Consider the following 27,232-nt stretch of genomic DNA (forward strand, 5'->3'; position numbering starts at 1 on the left):
AATAAATGACTCAATTTTTGTGTTTGGTTCTTCATATGTGATTGACTTTTAATTTGTTCCCGAGCTGGAAACAGAAACGGCAGTAATTCATGAAGTGAAGAGTTATTAATGAGAGCAAACTCCTGATTTCAGGTCTGAGGCAGGCTTGTAGTCAGCTGTCGGAGTGCTTTGTTTACCCGACAGCAACAACACACCACAATGATGGCAATTTCACCTACAGTGACCCACACATTTAATTTGTTAGTTCATTTTGTTCTCATTTCCAAAAAGGCTAATTGTATTGCAACTGGTATCTGACGAAGACTGGAAAAGAGACGCACACATTGACATGTAACGTGTGGAATGCTTGATTGAAGACAACAATTGTTAAAAGTTCCTACAATGTTTTCTCTCTGGAATTAATTGGAACTCTCGATTGGGACCAAATTCTAATTTGAATTCAATATTGGCAGACTCTCAAAGTCACTTTCCATTTACTTGAGGACAACATTTACTAAAAATGCAACCAAACAAAATCCAGTGTTTCTCAGACTTTATAGTTATTAGCTAATGCTCAGTCATACCTCCAGATCTCTCAGTACTGGATGTTCCTCAATGCCTGGGAAAAGAACCCTCATGGTGTAGGTCCTATAGTCCAAGAAAGGTATACCTGCTCCATCCAGATCACTGGTCAGCTCATGGATATCTGTCTGCAGCTCTGCAAAAGCTAGAAAAACCAAACAAACTTTTCTGTCCGTACTTATGTCTTTTTAACAAAACAAACAGAAGCACATTGAAGAACCCACTCAATGGACAGTCATTAATGTACTTTAAATATACAGTGTTCACACTGGGCTGCCGCTACCCAATACTAGCGCACGTACTCACAGTTGGAAGAGGCTCGATGGTACTTCCATGTTTTGGATAGGACACAACTCATAACTCACTACCAAAACCGAGTCCGTGACTAGTCAAAGTTCAACAGGTTTAACTTTGACGTGTGTTCTGTTTTGTACTTAGAGCCAGAAAACTCACTTAAAAACTTGCATAGCGATATGTGAACTTAAGAGTTTTGTAGGCGGAAGCCCATAACGGGAATTTTTAAAGACATTTTATTGGAAGTGGTCGCTTGAATGTGTGTTTCTGGGCCTGGTGCAAACGTAGTCTTTCAGTTTTCAATATTTCAATATCTCTGCGTGTTTTAAAATGTTATTTAGCTATGCAAAAAATTGCTCTTCAACTATTAAAAACCTCTGTTATGAGCAATCTCTTACCTTCCTTGCACTCCAGGGCCACACGTGACTCAAGGTTATCCATCTGCATCTGCAGTCTCTTCAGTGTCAGGTCGCTCTCACGGGACTTGCGTTTATAGGCGATGAGCATCACCACAATGAAAAAGATGAGCAGAACACCAGCTGCAGTGATGCCAATGATTGCTGTGCTGCTGAGTGGACTGTCGGACGTGATGTGTACCACACCTGGGGAAAACTCGATACCACCGACTCGTGCCTTGTGACAGAAGGACAAAGAAAGCTGACTTTAACAACTCACACAACTCGCATGTCACGTACGTCCACAGTCAAGCCTTTTTTTTATTAACATGATGCTGATACTTAAATTTAAAGTGGTGAAAACAAAGCATACATTTCTGAAATCAAAGACCAAGATTTGTTGAATACTGCATCTACTAGCTGCTTACGGTAATGTTTGCAATGGTTCTGGGATGCAGACATGTGGTGGTAACATCAGGGAAAGCTTTATCAGAGTGGTCCCTCATTAAACCAACAATGGAATTTTTATTAAGTTTTCCTGGATGTAATTCCTCTTATTGAAGGGTTATTTGTTTGTCTTTTGTCTGCTTGTGGGCAATAACAGGAACCGCAGTGCTGATTTGATCTGATTAAAGCCACAGCTTGTACGATAATGGACAGACGGATGGATAGAAAGGAACATTAAGAATGTTTGTCTCTGAAACTCTAAATTGATTTTTAGGTCTGCCTGTGTTTTCATCCTCAGCTTAGTGGGTTTTCCCTGTCTGTTTTTATTTATTTTATTTTTTTGCAGTGTCACTCACTAGGACTTTGTGCCGGCCAGTCAGGTTAGGGGATTCACAAAGAAGCTGGGTTTCTGACACTGTCAGCATGCAGGGTTTCTCTCCAATCAGAACTGTGTAGTTCAGCTTGCCATTCCCACTATTGGTAGGTGGAAGGAAGTTACGCCCCTGTAAATGGCACATTTGTAATTAGTACAGATTTACAGTGATTTTTACCATATATTTAAACATGTAAAATATTACTGTTTCTCACCAAAAATGTACAAAAAAGAATGACACGGTCTCTAACAAGCAATCTGACACATATTTAATTATAAAAATTGTCTTATTATACTCCAGATACTTACTTTTAGTATAATAGGGGATCCAGGTTTTAGCTCCAGAACCCCAGAGGCACTGAGAGGTTCAAATTCTGGGTTTGGGTAATAGATGAAGTTGGTATTGTTCAGAGCCATCAGAGACTGTACATCATCCAGTTTAAAGCCAAACTCATCAGGTTTTTCAGGTACTTCCTGGTGCCTAGCAAAGCTGATGGGCAGCTCTGGGGCCTGGCACAGCATGGTGGTAGGGTTCAGCACTTCACACAACTGGATAACACAAGAAAAAAAAAAAAGAAATGGTTAAGACTCTGAATAAATGTAGCATTTGTTAATATGTTAATTATTAATTAAAGCATGTTACAATGCCACAAATCCTCATTTACTTGTTTTTTTGTTGGCCAAATCTCAGCATCAATAAAACTATCTAGATGATATTTCTTTGATCTTTTGTGACACAGAGGGATTACTCTAAAACCCAACTCACTACACACTTTAAACCTGATTTCCTATAAGAACTTTTAGGACTATTTTCTGCAAGGAAAAGCACCATGAGATGCATTTAAAGAGAATCTGCAGTTTCGTCATTGTTCTAATGTTTTGAGATTCAGTAGTGATAACCGGAGCTTACATTTTCATCCTAAGCAAGCCTCTGCTTTTCCCTCTTCCTTTTGTTCCACGCTCTGATCTGTTCTTCTTTGATATATCTCTCCTTTTTATAAGTTAACTCAAAACTGTTTCAAACCTTTGGGATTTTCTAATCCTTTAATTCTGTTTTCTCTCATCAAAGTTTCAAGTTCATTTTTTTTACTACAATGTTATCAAGGTATATAAACAGAAAAAGATTGACATAACATTTTGAAGGTCCAATTTCCAAATACCCCCTTACCATCTCTATGTCTGTCTGCCTGTCAGGACACTGACAAATCAAGCAGAAGCAAAGGTTTCCCTCACAGGCATCCCACATTTCTGCAGTAACCTCTGCCATGCAGTCATTCAAACAACTGCCTGTCACTCTAATTGGCTCCTTGAAAATCAGTCCTGACAAATCCGGCAAAGTCTTGAGACTACTACTGACATGAATTACGCTATGGTATATGTCAGATACAGGAAATAAGTGGGGGGAAAAAAGGAAACAAAAACTCCCACTTGTGGACATCTGTCCCCTAAAATGTTCTATGTATGTTTGTCTGCGCTCTTTTCATTTAGACGGGAGCTGTGACAGAGAGGTGGACAACGCTATGCGGTGACACGGTTGGTTTTTTTTGAAAGGCAGCAAAGGCACAGATGTTCAATGTGCTCCAGAGTCATGCTCAAATGGACCATGAAGATAGCATTACCACCTTTTGTTTTCTCATCTTTCAGTGAGATCAAACAGATTCTTGCGTTGCTCTCTCAACCCTTCTTTGTGCAAAAGAATAAAAAGGAGGTAAATAACTTCACATGGGCCGATCTCCTTAGGTTACAGTTTTTTTCTCAGAAAAACAGCACAGTTAAGAAATAAAAATTAAATCGGTGTATGCTTACACACATGTACTCGCTTTTTCCCCAGAGAAAAACTTCAACCAACTTTAAGAAACCCAAAGAGAAAGATATTGGTATTGTAAACATAGTTTCTGATGCCTAATTACTTACATTCAGAGTCTCATGTCCGTTGTATTTGGCTCTGATGAGGGGAGTCTGGATTATGTCCAAATTGGTTCCTGTCACCGTCACAGGAGTATGTCCGCTAAAAGAAAACAAAACATGTTTTTCCCTAAATAATTTATGATATAGCTTTATTTTGTTTTATGTCACTTAGAAAAGTTGGTTACACCTAACATTTGATTTAAACTCTAAGACCCAAGTTCTTGTTAGTAATACCTTTTTAATTTTATAGTTACAGGGCCTTAGTTAAGCTGAATTAATTACGGTGATATGACCCAAAAATCATCCCTCAGTATACCTGAATATGCTCCACTCTGGCTCAATCTTGGTGATGGAGGGATCCTCCACGTATTCAAACTGCAGGTCTTTCTGGAGTTTGGCCTTATCTATGCTCACAGACACCGACACGTTTCCATAGCCGTGCAGGGAGGCATGGGTTCGGCATGTGAGCCACTGGCCTCCTCTCCTAAGGTGATGACAGGATGTAAAGTTATTTGCACATATCTTGACACAAAAGAGGGACAACAAAGTGTTTTGCACTGTGAAGATATTGAAGGGAAGCGGTCATCTTCATGCAGGTTTATAAGTTATTAAAAACAACAATTAAAACCAGAAAAAGGCATTAAATTGGCATCCAGTAGTTGTATAAATTTGGAACATCTATTTTGAAATATAAATCTTTTAACTTCCCCATATCCGTTAGTTGACCAAGGCCCTGAAGCTGCAAAAAAATCCCAAATCCTCATTCCCCCACCACAGTAGCTTTGAGGCACACAGCTTAGACACAGCACAGCTTTGGTTGTCACCAAATGTGAAGCAGGACATTAGAGCCAAATATTTACTTTGGTGTCAAACTTTAGGCGCAGCTGATGCCACTTTTCCTCCTAAAAAGGAAAGGGGTTCTCTCGGCAACCCATCCAAATACTCCACACTTGTGCTGTGCCTCTTCAACCATACTGTCGTAAATATTAAAACACGGTATGCTAAGTGAGGCATGTAAAGTCTGACATGTCCCTTCTTAGATCTTTTAAATTCTCAGAGCATTGCACAGCCTGAACTTGTAGTGAACCTTTTTAGGCACCTGTTCCTGTGAAGGAAGTCTTGAATTTGTTCCTCTTATGAAATATCATTCCCAGTGTGAAATAATGCACTCCAATTTGTTTGTAAATAGTCTTCAAGGTCTTTTGAGATTTGCTTGCAGAAGCAGTGGCTTTCCTCAGAAAACCAGTAATGTATATGCGCTTTTCCACTGTGATTAGAAAACAACAAAAGCTCCTGCATTTCTGGAGGTGTAGCTACTTGCTGAAAATCAATTAAGGGAAAACATGCAATCAGCAAAAACCTATATACTATCTGTAATATTGATTCCCAGGAAGCAGGGCAGAGTAAAAAAACATGATGTACACTTCCTTTTACACACACTCTACAGGCATTTAGAATCAGTTTTTATCTAGTAAAAAAATGAGCATCTGTTGTGTTAGGGTCTAGTTTACATCACATTTCAATATTAATTCATGCAGGAATCAGACTTATTTTTTAATGTTCTGATATATTAAGTGTTTTTATTCCCACGGGGTGGCATTTTGCAATTGTTTTTTCCATATCTTTTAAACCATTTTTTAAAGTATGTGAAAGTTTTAAACACTTTTGAATTGACAAATGCAAGCTATGATGCAGCATTTTAATTAGATGTTTAAGTGCTACTGGATGGGTCAACATGTTACTTGTTTCCACTAACTTCAGATAAGTGCAAGGCTGGTCCTTGAACACGACTGATACACTGCTCCCAGCATCGAAGTGGCTGCCAGTGATGTTTACAATCGTTCCTCCAGAGATCGGGCCTCGGTTCGGCTTTAGGGTTGTAATCCGTGGAATCTGGAAGAAAGGTAGAGTTCAATGCAAAGAATCAGCGAGAGAGTCAGACTAAGCAGAGACTGAGAACAGTTTAGCACATAAAAGCAGATTTATGACAGAACAATAGGAAAAAAAAGCCTTCAGGGCAATAGCTGGTTAACCAAGTCACATATATTCACTGTATTCAGTATAAGTTATCTTCAAATACTGTTATGAAAGCACCTTTTGCAAGTCAAAAAGCTCTTTAGCTGATAATGGTTTTAAAGTAAAAGGATTTCCCACAGTCTGTTATTTCCTAGTTTGGATGACATATTACTTTTTTTTATTTAAAGATACAACTGAACTGCATCAAAGTAATGCATTTCCTAGAAAGTATTTGTTTCACTTGGACCAGGGATCTGTAAGCTGAGGCTGTGGAGCCACATGTGGCTCTTTTATCCCCTCATAGTAGCTCTTTGCCTGAAGAAAAGTAAAATAATAGTAATGTTTGAAACTCAGTTGACACTGATTTGATTTAAATTACTTAAGATTATACATTTATGGCTGAGGTGCACCTGGAAGTAAGATAAACTATATAAAGGTTTTTACATCCCTGCTGACATTAGGAGGCCGTGTTCACTCTACACTTCCTTCAGAAAACACAGATTTAAATACTAGGCACAACTTTGGTAAAAAGTCTGATCCTTTTACCAAAAATGTTACACAGTTTACAGCACATAGTATCTTATTATGCACACCAATGACTAGTGGCTATCCAGAGGGGAGTTACCAAAATATATATTTACATAGTTTTTCTGCTGAATCACAAACCTATGAAGTCATGTTTGAGTTCAGGTTAATAGCAGCAGCAAGAAGGAAAAAGGACGATGGCTGACCAAAGTAAACCTATGGTATAACAAGAGAAAATGCCATTTGTGTCTTGTGTTATTTAAAACCTTGTAATGCTAGTTTCTCTTTATATTTCTGTTTTTATACCCCCCCCCCACCCCCCAAAAAAGAAAAGGAATGTAATTTATACTGAAAGTAAAAATGCAATGAATCCAAGGCAACATTAATTTACCTAAAGGGTGAAATAAGACTTTGCAGCTCGCACAAAGGTCTTGATTAGTAAGAAACAGATCCAAATAGTTCTTTTACCATTAAAGGTTGCTGGCCTCTGACTTAGACTGTAAAATAAAAAACTGCTGCAGTTTAATTATCATCATATTAGCAAATGCTACTATCAGACTGTATAGGAATTAGCAAGCTTAATTAAATATATATACAAAACAGCAGCTTGCATCATGTCAGGATGATTTCATTTGTCCACAGCTGAAATTTTTAACATGTTAAATTATACATTTTATTTTGTTTTACCACAATAATAATCCACCACTGTGTGGAACGTTTAAATGATTCCAGGCAGTGACCTCACTGATGAATGAACTTTGAGTGGTGCCCTTTAAGATTTATACTGAAATATCTTTTCACAATATGAATTCCTCTGAGTGACAGTGTCGCAAGAACACAGCAGGTCTGTGATTTGTATTTTTATGAGTTCATGTCAGAAAATGTTTTGGAACCATCAGTGTTTCTGTCTCATTCTGTGCTCATTAGTGACTGCCAGTCATGTCTCACCACTGATACATAAATGAAAGAAAGGCTGCCAAGTGGGAGCACAGCCAAGTAAACAACATATATTAACACAGTAAGTGTGAACACAGACCATCTAGCAGCAAGGTGCTGAAATAAAGACGGCGACATATGTAGCAGGCTTGTTTCTGCTCACACTAGCAAAATTCTCATTTTCTTTAATGAAGTGTTCATATCTTCAACACCTAAAATATTTTTAAAGTAGTACACACTTACCACAAAGTAGTAGTACTTGAGGGATTTTGCCGTAAACTCAGGTCGACAGGGTCCAACCCCAACACAGACCTTTACGTTTCCAGTATACTGGCTCATTTCAGCTTTACCCATCTCGCACACAATCCTAGAAAACACATTTGAAATTTGGAATAACTATGAAGCATTTAGCATCAATGTGCATTGAAATGAACACACACGTTTTTAATGAAAAAGGCTTCATGAATAATAAGATTGTAATCCTCCATCTAGATATTTTATTTTAATATAAAAAAATTTAAAAAAATAAACATCAGCTAGCCTTTTCTCAGTTGGTGATGCCAGCAAATACAGTACAGATTTTATGAAAAGAAAACCACATAAAATTCTCAATATATCTGTAATATAATATATTTATTTGTGTAATTGCCTCCAACAAAACTGAAAATCTGTGTGAGAAAAGTGAAAATGCTGCCCTTTTACATATGACCTCAATTACAGCGACATCTTCTGCAGGGTCAGCATCTTTTGGAAAAAAGTGCCAGCATAGAACTTTCTGAGGAGAGGCACTGGGTCTGTTGATAAGCCAACTTTAAACTCATTTAAAAAACAGCACTGTAAGAAGGCCAAGCTTGGATTAAACTCAAATGTCAACTAAATCTAACCTCCAAACTTTCTAAAAGTGATTATTGCACTGAGCGCGCAGGTGCTCATACCGATATTAAGGCTGAAAGCTTGAATCGTGCACTGGGGTGTGTCTGCTAAACAAGTTATACATTTTTTTTGTTTGGTTTTTTATTGCTAAATGTTTTCAAGTTTTCAAATAAATGCCATCTTATTTCAAAAAATACAGTTTAATTAGAAATTTAGAAAAAAATTTAATTCTTCTTTGGATCTTGCTTACTACAGACCCAAACATCGTAAGAGACCCATGTAATATAGCAGCATGACAATTACATAGTTTCAATGTTTACTGCCATATGTTCGGCTATAGTGTAGTTTAGCTGGTGTATAACAGATTATATTGCTGGATAACCTGCACCTTTTGTTGACGGAAGTTTAAATAAATATGAAGCAGAGTTTATTATTTTATTTTTTCTTGTGGTAATGAGTCTTTTCAAAAAGCTATGCTACGGTTAGCTTTTTTGCTCTAGCAAAATATAACTTGCATTACTAAATAGTTGTTCTTATGTGATGAAACCATCCTCTTTGAAAAAATGGCCTTGAAGTAAAATATTTGATGAGATAATATGTAATTGAGTTCCACCTATCAGCTATCTTTTGTCCGTCTTTTAGTTATTAAATAAGCAGTGTGGTGTGTTCATTATAAATGACAGATATGGAAGCAGGGAAACATGCGGTTAGAATAGACTTGCAGTTGAGCCTGAGATACACATGTCAAACAGCAGGGGTTTATGCACTTAGGTGCTATCATGAAAGTCAGAGTGAAAATGACACACTATGTGAACTAAAATCATGGCATAATCCATATGAAACTCAGCTAGTACAAAGCTGACTTTCTCAATACTGCAGTTTCATAAAATCTGTCATGGATATAGTGCAACTTACTGCTCTGCAGGGATGTAGCCCTCACGAATAGGTGTGCAGTTCACCTCAGCCACTTTGACGTTCCCCTGAATCTCTCTGAAGTCCAGTCCCAGGTTTTCACCACGGATAGTCACAAGCGTGCCGCCGTCTCTGGGACCCCGGAGGGGGGTGATCTGTTAAAAAAGAAATGCTCACTGATTACTTCTGAAGCAAGTTCCTTTGTGGATCTGCAGTTTGTATTGTATAGTTGTCAGTTCAAAACCAAAATATTGGTTTACACCGGTGTTTTTCAACCAATGTGCGGCAGATTAGTGTGCAGTGAGAAATGTAATTACCCAATTTCCCTTTATTGGTCTAAAAAACATTTACCATTATCCGGATGTCAGCTCTGTCTGTGTTCATCCAAACAGGACCAATACAGTACCAATACATAGAATATATAGTTATATAAATGATCATAAAATACTTTTTTCTTTTATTTGATTTCTATTCAAGACACTTTGATCAGCACCGCAATTTTGCCACAACTTTGGCCAATTGCTCTCATTTTGGAAAAAGTTTAACCCCTTAACTCTCTGCCAATCACTCTTGAAGGCTTTTTCATGTATGCCATCAATCTAACCAATCAGTGGTGGTTAACATCCTCACTTCCATGTGTTGGCATCTCTGTTACAGCAAATAACAGCTCGAGATCGTGTTTAGCGTGTAGCTTTCCGCAGAATCAGCTGTCATCATTCTTTATATATAGTCAAGAGAGACAGAGGTAAATTAGTTCTGTCAACATTTTCTAACTTGAGAAAAATGATAAAAATAAAGAAAAAGCACCTAAAACAATGGGAGCATCTGATTGGTACAGATAACTGAAGACAAACTGCTCAATGATAGGTCAAGTGATAGACTGAAGACCCCAAAGATCTGGGGGTCAATGCCATTTCTCAGTTTCGAGTTACCAGAAATCAATAATAAACTGTCATTAAACATTAACCCAAATACTTACAGTACATCGGATGGCATCACTGTGTACTGTATAGATTTATCAATAGCCTCTCTCCCTGTATCAAAGGTGGTTCCAACATCCATCAACGTTTTCTCATAAAAAGGTTTTTAAGGCAGTCTGTAAGTATAGATCATCAGGCCTGACCAGATGGAACGTATGTTACAAACAGACACACAGTGGTCTGTCTCTATCTGTCCTTGCCAAACAGAAGTCCCCTGGGCTGCAGGCAGGTGCCAGCTTTAATGGCGATTTGCACCGTTTCTCAGCTCAATGTAAAGATGACTGTGAGACCCCCCTGTGGTTTTCACATGACAGGCCGCTGTACGAGGGAGTGCAGCTTGATGTCAGAGCTTAGAGCTGCTTTATGTTACAGAGAGATATGCAATATGGAGCAAGCACAACTAAGCAAATATTAGGTTATGGTAAATTAAAAGAACAGTGAAATAACGTTGTTTTAAGTAACACAGTTAGTCTCGTCGATGACACCAGGCTTCAGGACTGCCAGGGAGGATATATATTTATTAGTTCGTTTATCTGGTTGTTCATTCTCCCTACTGAGATATTACCATATTTCCGTACAATAGGGCGCACTTAAAAGCCTCATTTTTTTCAAAAACAGAGCCCTATATATAGATTAATTCAGGTTGTGCTCACTGATGTTGAAGCGATTTTTATTTTGAGGAGTACAGGGTGCCCTGTCAAAATATCAGTTTATTTTTATTTTTATGTGTAACTAACTAGGTTGAGATTAGCATAGTCATAGTAACTTTTGTTTTAGCAGTATCAAATTGTTTTTTTGTGTTACAAACAACTTTGGGAGTTACATGTATGCTTAATACTCTAACGTGTAGCGTGTTACAATCAAGTTCTTGAATTACTTCTGAACACATGTAATAAAGTTTGCCTGACTTTTCTCTGACTCTTTTGACTCACTTTATCCTTCTTATAGTATGGTGGTTAGAGTTTGAAAATAGACCAATCATTGACGGTGCACCTTATAATTCGGTGCATCCAATACGAAGAAAGTATATGACATTCATTTAGAAACAAGGGCGCAACGCAGGCCAATATCATTTCCCTCCAACACCTCATGTTCTTCAACTCAATTAAAAAAGCAATATTTAAAATAAAATTAATAATTACAAGGGAAATATTGAAGAGAAGTGGTAGAACTTCAGGAGGAAAAGGGTGAAAATGAGTCGTTGATTAGATTTGTGACTTTGACAAGATAACTGACGTCTTGGTAGTGGCAAACGCTATCACTCCTCACTTTCCATCTTTCTACGCGAGTCTTTGCCTCTTATAAGGCTGATGAGCGATGTCATTATAATGAAGAGCATTAGAATGCATTAGAGACTGGGTTGTCCTGGGAAAGTCTTTACTTCTCACCGCTGACAGTTTTAATGGGGGATGTGGGAAGGCCGCAATATGTCCCGGCTACAGCCTCGGGGATGTTAGGAGAAATACGGCCTGTCTTCGAGAATAAATCCACTGCTCTGACTGAAGACAAACACTAGAAAGAAGGAGTGATAAAGCATATCTGACTGACAGACACGGTTTAATAAGTGGAAGGAGGGAAAAAGTGTTGCTATCTTCTTCTAACCTTCTTCAAAGCAGAGCATATATTATTTAAATAAATCTACATGAATGCTAGCCTTTTCCTGATAGGTTGACAAATCACAGACTTTAAAGGACAAGGCTATGTTTTACAGAAAACTATCAGGGCTTCAAATATCTTGTAATTCATTTTAAGAAAAGAACTGTAAAGTTTTGGTTGTATGGAACAGAGAGCATCAAATAATTAATACGTTTTCTGAACATGTCTGATATAGTGACAACTGTAGACGTGAATATGTTGCAGTAATCTCATTTAATTAGAAAATAACTCTACTTATCTTAACCCACAAGAACCCATACCCACTGTTTCTAAAAATTAAAATTATGTGTATTTTACCACAAACCAAGTGGACCACAGAATCCATTTCTGATCTCACCATGAGCTCTTATGGCTTAAGATCCAGTGGCAGAATCCCTATTTAACCAAATCGGTGAAGTAAGTTGGAAAAAATACTGGTGCATTCAGTAAAACATAAGAAGATATAACGTGAATTGTTAAGATGAGTTTTTTGAATGGAGACTTTGTTCATGTGCAGACAGGTACATGAAGGAGAAGAATTTAATTTTTGTTATTTTTATTCTATTCATGCCCAATAAAATTGATAAATCACCTCATTTGTGTCTGTCCACCCTTACCCTGCATTCTTATCCTGGGAGCATTCCATTATACTTTCACAAAAAGAAATAAAGAGTACCTGTTTGTTTAATGAGAAAAACATATATAGGAGTTGTGTCTTCTCCAGACCAGCTTCAAGTGACAATAATTTTCAAAATGTTTCACACAGCTATCCATGAGTGATCTGTCAACCCTAAGCATAAATCTACTCCCCCCCCCACCAGTAAATATGCAGCTTTCTCTTCTTTTTTCCTTCATCTTTCTGTCTGAGCATCATCAGTCTCTTTCAATTTTCAACAGCATAGGAAATGTGTTTCCTGAGGACGTATGTACTATGTACTGACAGAGTTTCTATTAAAGTTCACGTAAAAGAAAAGTCTTAAGGTGTATTCAGACTGGGCACATTTGGTCCGCTTAAAGTAAACAAGAGTTTGTTTTCCCTGATGATCTGGAACAAATTTGATGTTTGAATACAACCAAGCGGACCCTGGCCTGGGACCAGGAAGCGCTCTCTGACCCATCTTTGGAGGTGGTCTCGGTTCGTTTCCAATCAAATTGAGCTTCAGTTCGCTCTAAGATTTCTCAGTCTAAATACAATCCATCTGCGGCACGGAACAACTGAATCATAACGGACACCGTAGCGGACGTAGACAATGTAGTAATGTAGTAACAGATGAGCCACTGACAAATGTAAAACAACGATTGTCATGTTATCTAACAGAATAAAAGCTTATCTGTTAGAACATTTACTTTAACATAGCTGAAAACGCTTTATACATGCTTTTCTGTGTCTCATCTCGTGGCACGTGCTGCCCTGACGTCATCCTAAAAGTTACCTTGTAGTTCCTTAACAGAATTTTCTTCAATGAATGCCATAACGCCACAACAATGAGACACAGCAACTCATTGAAATGTAGTTGGAGAATTCAGACTCATAAACCATTATTAACGGGGAAAAAATTGCTTCTTTTTTATTTATTTATTCATTTATTTGCTTGCTTCTAGCTGTTTCCAGACAATCTACCAGGCCAAAAAAGCCAGCAAAAAGTGTTGAGCCTGACGTTGACATAGACTTTCAAAATGTGTGAACCAAATATAAAGTTTGAATGAAGTAAAAGCACCGGGCTTTCATAACTTGTCTCTAGTTGCTTCCCCCCCCCCTTTAAAATTCCTGACCAATGAGTGAAGTCACATGGTTTTGTTCACAAGCTTTAGTCCGGGACAAGACAGTTCCCTTGTCGGCACTCTGAATACAGAAAGGTTCAGGACTTGATCCAGGACCAAATGCAGTGGATGCAGTCCACAACAACAGATTTTTCTAGTCTGAATACACCCTTAATTTTGCTTCATGCTATTCATTTTTGCCGTATAAAATACACAGAAACAGCCTAAAACACAGTACAAACAGCTTATGCTATTATTTTTAATTGATTAACCGACACACACCATTAGAGTTGACATGAATGTTTAAATCAGTGAGCCATAATTAAAGTGTGCATGTAGCGTAAGTAAACGGCACAGGCATTGCTTTGTTTCATGTGAGCACTGATTTGTCAGAGCTGTACTGTATAGGTGGGCATTGATGCGTGCCTCTCCTGAGGTTTTTTGCAGCTCTCACCTGTGTGATCCGTGGGTGGGTGCACTTGCTGTTGATGCCGTTGGGCTCCAACCACTGGTTCTCGGGGTGGGGGCAGTCTTGCTTCAGGGTGCAGCGGTTCTCTCCTTTACACCAAACGCACCCAAACAGCGGGTCTGCCTTTAGACACAAACCACAACTTCCACGCTGGGCGTCACACTTGTAAAGGTGGACTGTGAATGTAGAAAACAAAAAAGCAAAGGAGGTGAAGATAATGAGGGAGGGCAGTAACATAAGGTGAGGAGTGGAGGAAAGCAACCAACCCCCTGGACCTGATAGCACTGCAAATCCAGGTATGCTTATTTTGGCCAAATCCCAACAACTGTCAGAAATCCACACATAAACAATACCTCGACAAAATCTCATTATGTTTTCATCTATTGTGAACTCAATCTCTGAGATTCCTTCAATGCTGCCTCCTGCTTCTACTTTACTCACCACGCATTTACCATCTCATCTCCATGGTAACATGCCTGCCATTTTCCTTTTAATTGCCATTAGATATGTGTGTGATCTGCCCATCAAAAATGCCCTAGGAGCCACTTCCCCCGCAGGCGAACAAAAGTAGGAGGAGAATTGCTGAGCGCTCTGTTTCAAGCATCTCCTTCTTTTTGCAACTTTTGTGGCTTTGATTTTTTACTTATGCTGAAGGGTATGTTTTGTAGACAGCTTTTGACTCAGACACTCATGCTAACCACCACAAACACTTCACAAACTTGCCTCACAGCACAGTGTCAATTTGGCATGTAATCCACAATTTAACAATGTTTTTCATGAGCCTGACTTCACTGCTTCAAGTGAAAATGAGCCACCTTCCTGTCGGAGAACCAAAACCCCTTGCATGTTAATTTATTTTATTTTTTGTTTTCTGTTGCCACATGAATAACTTACAGTGATGAAATGCTACTGGCAAAAATGAATTAAGCTCAACATTTGAATGTCTAACATTTAGCTCTTAACTGTCATTCTGCAGATGCCATGAGTTGGTGATGAATTACGCAGGAAGAACAAGTGACAGACAGGAAAATACATTTTAGAAGGAATCCCTTTGTTTTCCTTAAAATTAGACAGGGAAGATAAATGAACATTCCCTGTATATTCTTCATTCTGATTTTATTTATTTATTTATTTTACATGGATAATTAATATATTTTGTTGGTGCTTTGTCAGTATTGCCGTTGGAGAAAATCAGCATAAAATGAAACAAAAAGAAACAGGAAGTATATACATTTTGCTTTAAGGCAGTGTGACAACGTGCTAAACCCCCATTGAGATGTTGACAGAAGTCATAAAAAACACAACAGAAAAGATGCATTGTGTGAACAATTGAAAAAAGAAGATACCGGAAATTGGAAGCCAAAGCAGTGATGTGCAGAATTGCCAGATGGACCCAAATAACTACTATAGGAAAATCTGGATGTGTTAAAGTTAACCACTCTTCATGGCAACATCAGGAAATGGATGCCTCACCTCAGCACACCACCCTCCTGTTGCCATGGAGATGGGCTCCAAGGGCAACAATGGAGAAGCAGCAGCTTTCCTGTGTGTGTGAGTGTGTTTAAGAGAGAGTTTGTAAGATACTACATCTATCAAGTGTACTAATCAGTTGAGGATAGATGCAAGTGCAAATGTTGATGCTATTATCTGTGTTGTCCTAATTTGTGCACCTGCTTTTATGAACACTCACCTTTATTGTGGGCAGGGTTGTCAATGCAGAAATCTCCATTCCAGATGACGGTCAGCTCTACGGGAAGACTGCTCATCTCCATCCCATCGTAGAAATACTATCACCATGACAACCCCAGGAGGAAAGAGAGACGGTGGAGATTGTGAAAGAGGGAAAGATCAAACTGTCCATTATCGCCACATCCAAAGCAGGTTTACAATCATGCTTAAGAGGGGGGGACTTAACAGGTGGCTTTCCAAATGCAAATACAAACTAAAACACACACACACACATTAGTGTGTTAAGACTGTTACATTGGCAGCATAGAGGGTTTTTGCTATCCAGTTTTGTGCTACATTACACTTCCCCCTTTTTCCAGCTAAGTCAAAGTACATTTGTTATGAACTGTGACTACGCCTACAGAGCAGAATGACGCGCATGCTCATGAGAATACACACTAGAATGATGAAGATAGACAGGAAGATGGGATGTTATTGTATCAACAGACGATTAGCATCAAGACTCGCATACAGCCTTTGTCATGTCTGCCGTCAAAGCATTATTTAGTCACTGAATAGAGGATCATTGCAGGATGTCTGTGCAAAAAAGACAAAGTTAGCTCTTATCTCATCTACCTCTTGTCTAGATGGGAACACAAAACTCCCTAGGCTAGAAACACTGTGGATGTAGCAGTATTCGTTTGGGAGACAGTGAAAAGATTTTGTAGACACTTATCAGGTAGTTTATATAAAGAGGTGTTTTTATAGTGATTGTGTTTGTATCTGTATCTGGACGGTGGCAGTGGTGTGCGATGATGTAGCACAGAAGCAGACACCTTAAAAACACCCATTTTCCTCACCGATGTGTTTTGACACTGTACTGAGGAGCTGTTATAGCGGAGAGCAGGAACCCGATGTTCATTTCCTTGGATGGTTAACACACACTCATAACCCTTCTGTCCAGACTGGGGCTGGGGGAGATTCTTCGCTCGGAGGGTGATTGGCTTCACTACATTGACTGGCACCAGAATTCGATCTGCAGGCAGAAGCTGAGGACATCCCTGAAAAAGACAGATAAAATAGAAGTTTAACAAAAAAAAATGATTAGAAATTGTTTTGGGAAAAAGGTTAATTGTAGTGCTATGTTCACATCGGGCATGTAACGCATATTCTTGTAACACACGTTTAGCCCATTGTGTTCACACTGGAGAAGCAGGGAGAGGCTTCTTCTTGTTCTTTCACTACTGTTTACTAGCGCATGTCCACCACCTACAGTTGGAAGATGCAAATCCTTACCCTAAATCACCACCAAATCCAAGTAGATAGATAACTTTATTAATCCTCAAGGGCTATTTGGTTAAAACTGCTCTCCAGCAGAGCAGATAAAAGACATGACAGTTAAAAAAAGTGTGATAAAAATGAAGAAAATAAAATAAAACAATAAATTAATTCAAAGGTGACTGTGAGACAGGTACCTCCCTAGGGTCAAGAGTAGCCAGTCAGACTTAAAAGCTTTATAGCACAAGGAATAAAAAGATGCAGAGTGTTCCATGTGAAAGGGGCAGAAAAGACAAAAGACTTTTTCCCAGGTCAGTACAGGCAAATGGATCATCAAGAAACAGATGGTCACTGGAACGCAGTCCATTTGATTCTACAGTCCTCAGCTAGATCAAGCTGCATATGTAGGAAGGTAAAAGTCCAAGAAGAGATTTGTAAATAAAAATGCACCAGTGTTTGAATCTCCCAGTGGACAGAGAAGACCATCCCACTCGAGAGTACAGTTTGCAATGATGAGTTCAGGTCTTACAGTTTGTTACAAACCTCAAAGCAGGATGATACACAGAGTCAATCTTACTCAAACATTGAGCTGTAGGACTCATATATAAAAGGCCTCCATAATCTAAGATGGATAAAAAGTTTAACTTTCAACATGCGCTTAATGGCTGTGCATTTTGTATGTGGATCCCAAAAACGGTCTTAGAACTTGCATTGTCACGAGCGAGAGTTTTGGACACCAAAGGCCAGACCGCACTGATAGAAGCGTTTACATAGACTTTTCATTGGAAGCTTAAACGTTGTCGAGGGCGGTGTGAATCTAGCTTTGTACACATGGTTGTTTATGCTTAGTCTCATACAGAAACATCTTTTAAATAGGTTTTAGCAGATGCATTTTGGCACCACAAAAAGTTGATCACAGAATGTGTCAACATTTGTATTTGTATTATAAAACAAGATATGCCAATAAGAATTCTTGTCGACTCAAGTTCTACGATCCAAACACCTTTGAACAATCTGAACAGACCATCTTATAATTTTTCTCTATTTTTCTGAGGGCAATTGGTCTTATTTTTTAGATGTTGAAAGCTAATTTGATCAAGGCGGATGGCCTTTATCATATGCCAAGTCAATTTTAAGGGCTCTGTTTGATAAATATTATTATATTAGATTTGGCTGAATTTTGATTAATAAGTAAATAGACTAAAAATAAATGACACATACAGAAAAGACTCAGACAAACCCTCATTTTGCCAGGATCCATGCATAATCATATGGTAATATAAACTGAACAGCCAATTAATTTAGAGGCAGAGTATTTATAGATCACCTATGAGTAACTTGAAGAATGAAAAGAAAACAAGTGAGGAGTTCTTAGAAAAAGATGAAGAAGACAATAAAAAGGGAATAAAAAACGATAAATATATAAGACAATTATTTGAGGAGAGAAGTGAAAGTAATGATAATTCTATGTCTTTGAGGAGTTAGCGAAATGCTTTGTTTGGGTTAAATGGTATGCAAAGAGACAGGAAAATAGACAAAAACATAGAAAGAAATGACAGAAAAGGAAGAATAATTACTAAAAGGTGTATGTGACAATAACAGCTTTGGGATGTGAAAGACAGAAGAGGAAAGGAGCTGAAAGAAGGACAGCCGATAAGGTGAGCCCCCTCACAGATTGGGGGGCGAAGCAGAACAAACGAACTGAGTGATAACACTTGTTTGAAGTTCATTAAAAGCTACTTGATTGGGTTAGGCTGAGTGAGTGACTGGATAGTAACGGGGTGAGAGGAGAATGCACCGTGACACTATTCACAGTCATTATAGATAAATGACATGCAGAGGGAGTCAGTTAGCTCATTGCTAGAGGAGAGGAAGGTGGTGGCGCACCAGTGTTTGTGCTTTCAAATCTAATTTTTCAGGAAATGAGGGGGTCATATTTGGAAAATGAAAATGAGTGGGAGAGCAAAGAGAGATAAACTCCGTTATTAATCACATCTCTTCCTTTTAATACACTTCTACAATTAGGACCATAAATCTAAATGCTGGTTTTTGGGACACAGATGATAATGAGGTGACAGTTTTTACACTCTTCACTGACAGAATGTGCATGCCAAGACTCTAATCTTTTAAGTTAAAATTAGCTATAAAGATTATAGACTTTAATAAATACAAATTTGGACAAATACTGGCAAAAAACTTTGTCATAGGGACCACAAAATTAGGAAGACAAAATAATTTACTGACTTTTGTTGTTAGGTATTAAATAGCTTTTTGCAAGTCATGTTTTTTTTTGTGAAGACAGTATAAAAAAAATTACAATATGATGTAAAACATCAGTTTCAAATAAAGCCATTCCAGCATTTGGCATACGATAGCAGGATAACCTAAATCCGTTATTGAAAGATAAATGAGGCTGCATGAGTTTGAAGCTAAACTCAAAACAAAGGGCATTTAGTATTTTGCAATATTGTGATAAAAAACAATTGCATTATTTCAATAATTATATTTGCAAGGAAATTAAATAAAGCTGCCCTTAAGAGTTTTTATTCTTATCCACAAAATCTATAGGCATGACTTGCAAATTATTTGTGTTTTTTGGCACGTACATAAACAAATGCCTCCACACTGCTTTAAAGCAGATAATTATCATCTATTGTGATTCTCAACACTACTTGTTTTAATAAAAGGAGATACTTCAAACAAACACAAATGTTATATAAATAAATGCTGCAATGTTCATGTATTAGGCTTTACCTTCTATTTTGCGAAATGACCTTGATTTTGACAAACACATTAATAAGGCAGTCGCAAAAATCAGACTATCATCTTAAGGATTAAAGATCTAGTTTATGCATTCATTCATCTTTAATCAACTTGAATACTGTAACAGTGTTTTTACCAGACCAAGAACCAAAAAATCAAACAGGAAGCTGCTGCTTATTCAGAACTCTGCAGCTCGGGTTCTCACAAGCACCACAACATTTAGACCACATCAGTCCAGTTCTGAGGTCTTTATAATGGCTGCCTGTCAGCCAGAGGATAGACTTTTAAGTTCTTGGTCATTTTTCTTACCCTATTGTCAGATTTTTTGTCTATTTAAAGAAAATATTTCCAATTTTAAGAATTTTTTACTTATTTTTTACAGAGAAATTCTGTTCTTCTTGATGTTCTTTATATTTTTTACTTTAATGATCACTCCTTTAATTTTTCTTTTAGATGTCTCTTTTAATTGTTTTATGCAAAGAACTTTGAATTGTCTTCATACATAGAATGTGCTACACAAATAAACGTGCCTTACCAAATAGGTGTCTAAAAGATATTACATACCATTTAATTTCCTATATTTTTTATGTCATACGTGTAAATTATAACAACCAAATCTAGTACGGAACCCATGTCTCTATGTGCAGTTTCAGTTCACTCAAAAATATTCTTTTATGGTTAACAAACAAGCTTTCTGACCTATATAATTTATTTTATGTGTGCTTGTCAGTGAGCTTGTGAATGTACGTCAGTGACAGTGCAGTAAGAAACTGAACTGAAAGGCCAAAAAGAAGTAATAGCACTTGTGAATTGCATGACTCATTATAACCACAGTTAAAGCCTTGGTGTTTGATAAAACAAATTCTTTTTTGCTGCATAATTATCATTTTTTTTTTGTTCATGACTTATTTTTTACAATAATCCCTCTTTAAAGGTGTCCTGTGTGGATCATCCCATACACATTCACTGACCCCTCTCATTTTTTTAAACCTCCCAGTGATTCTCTACTTCCCACTTCTCTCTGAGTCCTGTATTTTTATGGGGACCCACTTAGATCGGATAATTAGAGGCTGGTGGGAGGTGTGAAGGGTGGAGATAGAAAAGTGACAGAGAGTAGGACGCAGAATGGGAACAGTGAATGTAAAAGCCCTTGGCATAGCTTGAAGGTAAGATGGGAGGAGGGGGATGATGGCGAGAGAAAGCCCATAAATATCGCAGTGCAAGGTGTGAAGATGAAGAGCAGCTAAAGTTTTTACACACATCTCACACATGCACGCACACAAATGCAGTGTGGTTAGCAAGCACTTTCCAGTCTATTTTATCATATCTAAATGAGCCTGGGGCAATGACTCTCCAGTTTTTGTTCTCTCCCTTCACCTCCCTGTTGCTGCTCCGCCTATATTTTTCCAACTTTTTATTCCCTTTAAAGTTTTCCAAATATATATATACATAGATTGAGAGAGAGCGAGAGAGAGAGAGAGAGAGAAGTACGAAAAAACTAAACACTTTGCTTGCTTGGCATCACCATAATGTTAGCCCTGAACCTCACTTAAGTTCTAAAGTCATGTGGTTTGTTTCAGTGTAGGAGATACACCCGTTTTGGTCGACTGGTGTGCATGACTTACTTTCTTGTGGGCAAGATAAACCAGAAGGGCTCCATAGAAATTAAAATTTTCTATAACAGAAAAAATGTTTTAAAAAGCTCCTGTTAGTCTGTATCCATTGAAAAAAAAGTATTGTATGGATTGTAATTTTCCCCATTTAAACAAAAACGTTTTTTAAGTGCTTCATGTTTATATCACGTTGAATTTGCAATTTTACCAGATTTTTTTCCACGTCTTTAAAGTATTCAGAATCCACTTCATCTTACTGAAAATAATCCACACATCGTCAGCAGTAAGGCATGACTTGATTTGAATCAAACCAAAAGAAGTCTAACCACCATTTCCTGTCTAACATAAGCCATTACCATTGACATTTAGCCTATTTAATAGAATTATACGGAACGGTTGATCAATGTGTTTGTGTTAAATAAACTACTCAGCATTGATCACCACAGGACAATAAAAAGTAAATAAAGCAATGGAATGGCAGTCCAATAGGAGTTGGGATATAGTGATTTGTATTCAGTCACATTAATATTTGTGTTTTTGGAATCTGCCTACCAGCTGAATATATTAGGAGAGGGTTTGGCAGCAGTTCAGGATATGAACGTGCTGTGTTGCAGACAGCAGTAGAAGAAAGGGAAATATCCTCCTGTGGTTTTCATCACACAAAGAGAACAGGAAGTATCTTCAGTTTCATCAGTTTCTTATGGAGAAACTATGTTTGTGCTTTAAAGGTGCTGCTGCAGTCTGAGGGAGAGCTCAGTGTGCAGGTAAGCAAACACTGTCAAATAAACAAGCACAATCCATTCATATGAGAATGACTGGTGTGAAAAACAACTACTGTCTCTCTTGAAAAAAAACAAAAAAAAAGGCAGTGGTGCTGCATTCATTGTTTTCAACAATAAAACAGAGCTCTTAAGTCCTTGAGATGTGTGGAGGGCAAACAGGAACATGACCATGGTTAATGTGCCAACAGAAAAGTGTCTGATCCCTCTGCCCACATCACTACTGGCATTTATAAAAAGGTATCAGCTGAAGGTTCACGGCCGGCTGTAACTCCACCCTGCAGTGCATACTAACGATATGCTCAAACAGTAGAGAGATTTTGCCGGCCTCAATCATTAACATAGAGCTAAAGGATTACTGAGCCTGAAATCCCTTAATTGTAATAGTATACAAAAGTCTGCAGCTGGAAGAGGCCGTCTCTTTTGATAAAGTTGACTTGTTTCCTTTTGTGAAATTTAGGAGTGATCCTCTGGGTGGTGAGTTCTTAAGCCTACATGTGCGTGTCTAAACTACTAATTTAAAAGTGGATCAAAAAATTTGGATGAAAAATGCGTGACCCTGGATTTAGGGGGTTAATTAAAAGCAAATTAAAAGTAATTAAGCCTGCATAACACCTGCTTTTGCCTAAAACAGCATGTCAAGAAAGGCTAATAACATTGTACAAAACCCTTCTTTGTTGTGTTTTTTGGAGTGAGGAACAAACAATAAAGGATTTGTACATTATTATCCTGAGTAAATATTGACTACCAGCATCTGGACTAATTGACAAAGTATCCCTGCAAAGATTCCTGTTTAGGCTTAGGTAAGCAGATGGTTCAAGGAGATAACAGACATGGCGAAAAAAAGAAAATAATGTGGTTTGTGCAAACCGAATGGCTCAAGGGGGGAGATCTGGTGGAACAAAACAATTGACAGCAGACTGTTCCTGTTGTGTGACGTCCGCCAGCCCAAACACGATCACCGGTGATCTTCATCACAGCTCACCTCGGGGTAGGATTAACAGACCAATAACTTTCCGTTAAACCTTCCCCCTAGAAAATCTGAGAGAATTAGAAGTGTAGTAGAGTAATACTACAGGTAACCACACACACCTCCACTTCACAGAGTGGATTTGCAGATGACCAGGCATACAATGCCCAGAAGACCAAATCCCATGTGCATATCCCTAACCCATGACCTCCTGCTTTTCCTTGAAGGCTTCTGGCAGGAACAAAATCAGAGCAGATTCCTTTCTTATGCCGGGCTTGAAGACTCTTACGGAATATACCCCTTTCAGTAAGTGGCTTGTCCTCTGCAGCAGAGCAGCCTAATTACAGTGGGCTCTGCTTCGACGGGAATAGAACTGGCTGCCAATATTATTGATAATTCACAAAGACTAAGCTGTCACAGGGAATAGGGATGGGCATATGGAAATGACTCAGTTTTATTAGCTTCCACTGCCCTTTGATGTGCAGTCAAGAACAAGACATGCCAGGAGACTCATGCCAGATGGAAGCAATGCTGCTGAAAGGTGTCTCTGTGCTTTAAACACAAGTCTTTGCATGTGAAATCTCAAATGATAGCTATTAGTCCAACACTGCCAAACAGTTCCCTTCCATTTATTTCACAAAGTATTCAAACTCAGCTGGCTCTGTGCAAACTGACTGACTGGACATGTACTGCATTAAAATGGGGAATTTTTACATAAAGAGCTTATTTTTACGTGTCTTTCATCTATGAATGAAATAAGGGTTATAAGACTACTAAAAACTGAACACAAAAGTGCATCACAAAAGAAAAAAAACGAAAGATTTGTGAGAGGCTCACCTCAGGGTTCTTGACCCGCCCTTCCTGGAAGGAACATGTGCTAGGATCGTGGGTGCAGACGTGCCTGTACTTACACCAGTGGCACTGGTAGGGACTGCTCACACATGACACACACCTAACCATGAAAAAGCAGAGGAATGACCCACTTTTTGATAAATATTCAACAAAAACAGATACATACAAGAAAACAGCTTAACATGTCCAATTCTTTAAAGACCCATCTCCAATGAAAATAGTGTTTTTGGTGTTTGTTCCTGTGGCATTTACTTCACGATGGAGGATATACAGTACAGACCAAATGTTTGGACACACCTTCTCATTCAAATGAATGAGAAAGTGTATCCAATGTTAGGTTGGGGTTGTGAGTGGCTGTAAGCAAGTGGGAGAGATTGTAATTTTTAATGAATTACTGCTGCTCTGCAAAACAATGTCCTAGAACAATTTTAAAATAAATCAAAATATGATGGGAGTGGGACTTTAAGTGTCCATTGGAACATTTTAAAATCCAAGGCAGGCTTTCATCAACATGAAAATTTTGAATTTAGACAAGATATCTGCAGGCAAGTTCCAACAAAAAGTGTCAAGGGAGAGACACAACCTGACTGCAAATGTTGCAGCCCTTTACATTCCTGGAACCTATTTTATATATTTCTAGCATGAAATTGGTACAAAACAAGTATATCAGACATAGCCGTACAGTTTTACAAACGTGAACTTACGATTTGTGCACACTGCAGTTGTAGAAAACAAAACTGGTATTTGCAAATGCCAATCCGGTCTCTTTAGACTTGAGAAAGAGCTGCACAATCTGGTGGTCACCTGCAGAAAAGAGATCACAGTCAGAGTTAATAAGAGTAGAGTCAGAAAGAATTTCCAGATAAACTTTTTCGGTTTTCATGCTTAGATTTCCATTTAATTCCTGAATATGGATTTGTACTGCTTGGCCATATTAAAGAAAACTGTGAGACGCCACAGGTCCATGGCTTGTTGCAATAGCAAGACAAAATCTTGAAAGGGAAGCAAAGTGGTGAAGCATTTTTTTTAGGTCAAGTCTCCCTGTCCCTCCAGCTGTACAAGAAACAAAAGTTGATGCAGACAGCTCTCCCCTGGGATCCACAATATCCCCCCTTGAAATGTCTTTGAGAGTGTATTTGACAAGGTAAAAGGAAAAAAAGATGAAACAGCAGTTATGTGTATTTGTGTGCAGGTCTGTGTGTGTATGAGACTGTGCCCATTATTTGTTGTGTCCTTTTGTCTGGCACTAATGAAGTTCATGTTTAATTCAACACCATATCCAGATATGTAACTGCTCTCTATACATCCTTCTCTCATACTCACTATGTCTATACACAGGTTTCTGCACTTCCTTCAACACTGTCACGCCTCCTCCCCCGTGTCTTTTTCCATCTTTCCAACAAAGAAGGAATCATTCATCAATCACTGTAAAGGACCACTGACAACAGCTCTGTCCTAATTAGGCCACCTAAATGTTACATTGAAGCCTGCTCACTATATCCTTGCTTCCTTCCCTTCACTTTGTCTGCAATTTATCCTTTTCTCACTTTTAACGAAGATATGAGTACTAATATAAACGGAAGATCAACAAATAGAAATGTGATGACATTTTCTTCACCTAAAACAAGAAATCCGTGTGATCTTTCCAAAGACTGAAATCTAACGAGGCGGCGGTGCTGCAGAGCTCGATTTGCTTCATATGTGATTGTTTACATATGGATGTTTACAGGACTGCGGCATTAGCAGCTTTACATGCGACTAACATGTCAAACAGATGAACAAATAGTTTTTTTCTGTCAAAGCACTTTCAGAATTCCCTTCAGTTCTACATGTATTCATACAATCTGTCTGTGACTATGTCACATACCCATGAGTTTCCAAGGTGACTGTTGATAGGATTTTGACATTTTTAGGTGGTTATGATATTGGATCCCACCACTATAAGGAATGAGGGTATAGAAATTCTACAACAAACTAATGACTTATGTTTATTTATAAGTGAAGACCTCCTAAGGCATTGCTTTAAGGCTTGTTGCTAATGGCAACAAAAATAAAGTTTACAAAAAAAGCATTTTTCAGGGACATCAAAATAAATGTTTGCTTTGCAGAAAACCTTGCATTTTGAGCAACACTGTGGAAGTGTTAAGACATGTTTTTACTTCAGAATTCTTTATTTTATTAATGTAAAATGTGAGCTTTGTCTGATTATACTGGACGACTTCTTACCTTTGTCAACGATAATCCGAGGCATTTCTCTTTCAGCTGGGCTGTAACACTTGATCCGGTTTCCTTCCACCAATCCGTTCATCTCAGCAAGGTTTTGAAAGGTACAGTTGACACCAGCTGAGAGCTCGGGGACATTATGGGCTTCCAGTACCAGCTGTCAAAAAGAAAAAATGTTTATAAATTCACAACCATATATCAAGTCCAACATAGATCGACTCAAAAACCAGCAAAATGACATTAAAAAAGTTTAGGGAAGTGGTAAGACTGATGCAACGTTCACACCGGGCTCAGAACACTGTATGCTAAAAGTGCGTCCAAGTCCAGGTGTTTAAGAAGAAAGTCAAAGATTTGTAATATCCTAAAATATCCCAAATCCAGACAACCTTCGACTGTAATGTACACAAATTTGCAATGTTTGCCCTGCTTGTGAAAACAGAAATTAACTTATGAAAATATACCGTTTGTACATCAATGGCTAGAGGAATGTCACACATAATCACCTGATTAAACACATCATTTCTTAAACTGGCTAAAATAAAATAAAAAGCATTGTTAAAAGAGTTATGCACCTGCTTCTAGTTAGACCCTTATGAAGCACAATCTACCAGGAGGACTGATGTTTGTGCATGATGCAGTGAACAATGAAGGACAGGTAAAAAGCACAGCCATAAAAACTGTTCAACAGCCATGGTAAAAAGGACTCCTCAGGAAATAAGAAATGCAAATCCTCCTCTTTATTCAAAAATGCTGCGTAAGCTGTCTTGGCACCTGAGGAGAATTGGCCTTAGGTGATGTAGAAAGGGAAAAAGAAAAAGAGGCTGTCCTTGGATTAAAGAGGAGGAGGTTTGATGGGAAGGAAGTAGGGTCAAGACCAAAATATACATACTGATGGAAAACTGTGTCTGCAGAGAGGCCTTGGTTTATACATCGATTTGGGCCAGTAGTACACTTGGAAATGTTACTGAAAGCTGCCTCAGCGACAAAGAAGGGCTGACCTG

The 27,232-nt window shown here is 38.2% G+C and overlaps 1 protein-coding gene across 2 annotated transcripts in view; it reads right to left on the reverse strand.

The window, feature by feature from the left end:
* Nucleotides 1-27,232, reverse strand: part of plxna4 (plexin A4) — a 231,814-nt gene that overhangs the window by 38,767 nt on the left and 165,815 nt on the right. For both annotated transcript variants that reach the window (XM_023952327.1, XM_023952326.1), the window contains exons 7-21: nt 26,235-26,388; nt 24,713-24,812; nt 23,994-24,108; nt 16,614-16,814; nt 15,776-15,872; nt 14,071-14,261; nt 9,244-9,395; nt 7,699-7,822; nt 5,735-5,871; nt 4,295-4,462; nt 3,985-4,078; nt 2,380-2,619; nt 2,054-2,200; nt 1,254-1,488; nt 564-706 (exon numbers count right to left, since the gene is read on the reverse strand). In XM_023952327.1, coding sequence (XP_023808095.1) covers nt 564-706; nt 1,254-1,488; nt 2,054-2,200; nt 2,380-2,619; nt 3,985-4,078; nt 4,295-4,462; nt 5,735-5,871; nt 7,699-7,822; nt 9,244-9,395; nt 14,071-14,261; nt 15,776-15,872; nt 16,614-16,814; nt 23,994-24,108; nt 24,713-24,812; nt 26,235-26,388 — 2,298 coding nt within the window. The remainder of the gene's footprint in view (nt 1-563; nt 707-1,253; nt 1,489-2,053; nt 2,201-2,379; nt 2,620-3,984; nt 4,079-4,294; nt 4,463-5,734; nt 5,872-7,698; nt 7,823-9,243; nt 9,396-14,070; nt 14,262-15,775; nt 15,873-16,613; nt 16,815-23,993; nt 24,109-24,712; nt 24,813-26,234; nt 26,389-27,232) is intronic.

This window comes from Oryzias latipes, chromosome 23, assembly GCF_002234675.1.
Source record: "Oryzias latipes chromosome 23, ASM223467v1".
NCBI lineage: Eukaryota > Metazoa > Chordata > Actinopteri > Beloniformes > Adrianichthyidae > Oryzias > Oryzias latipes.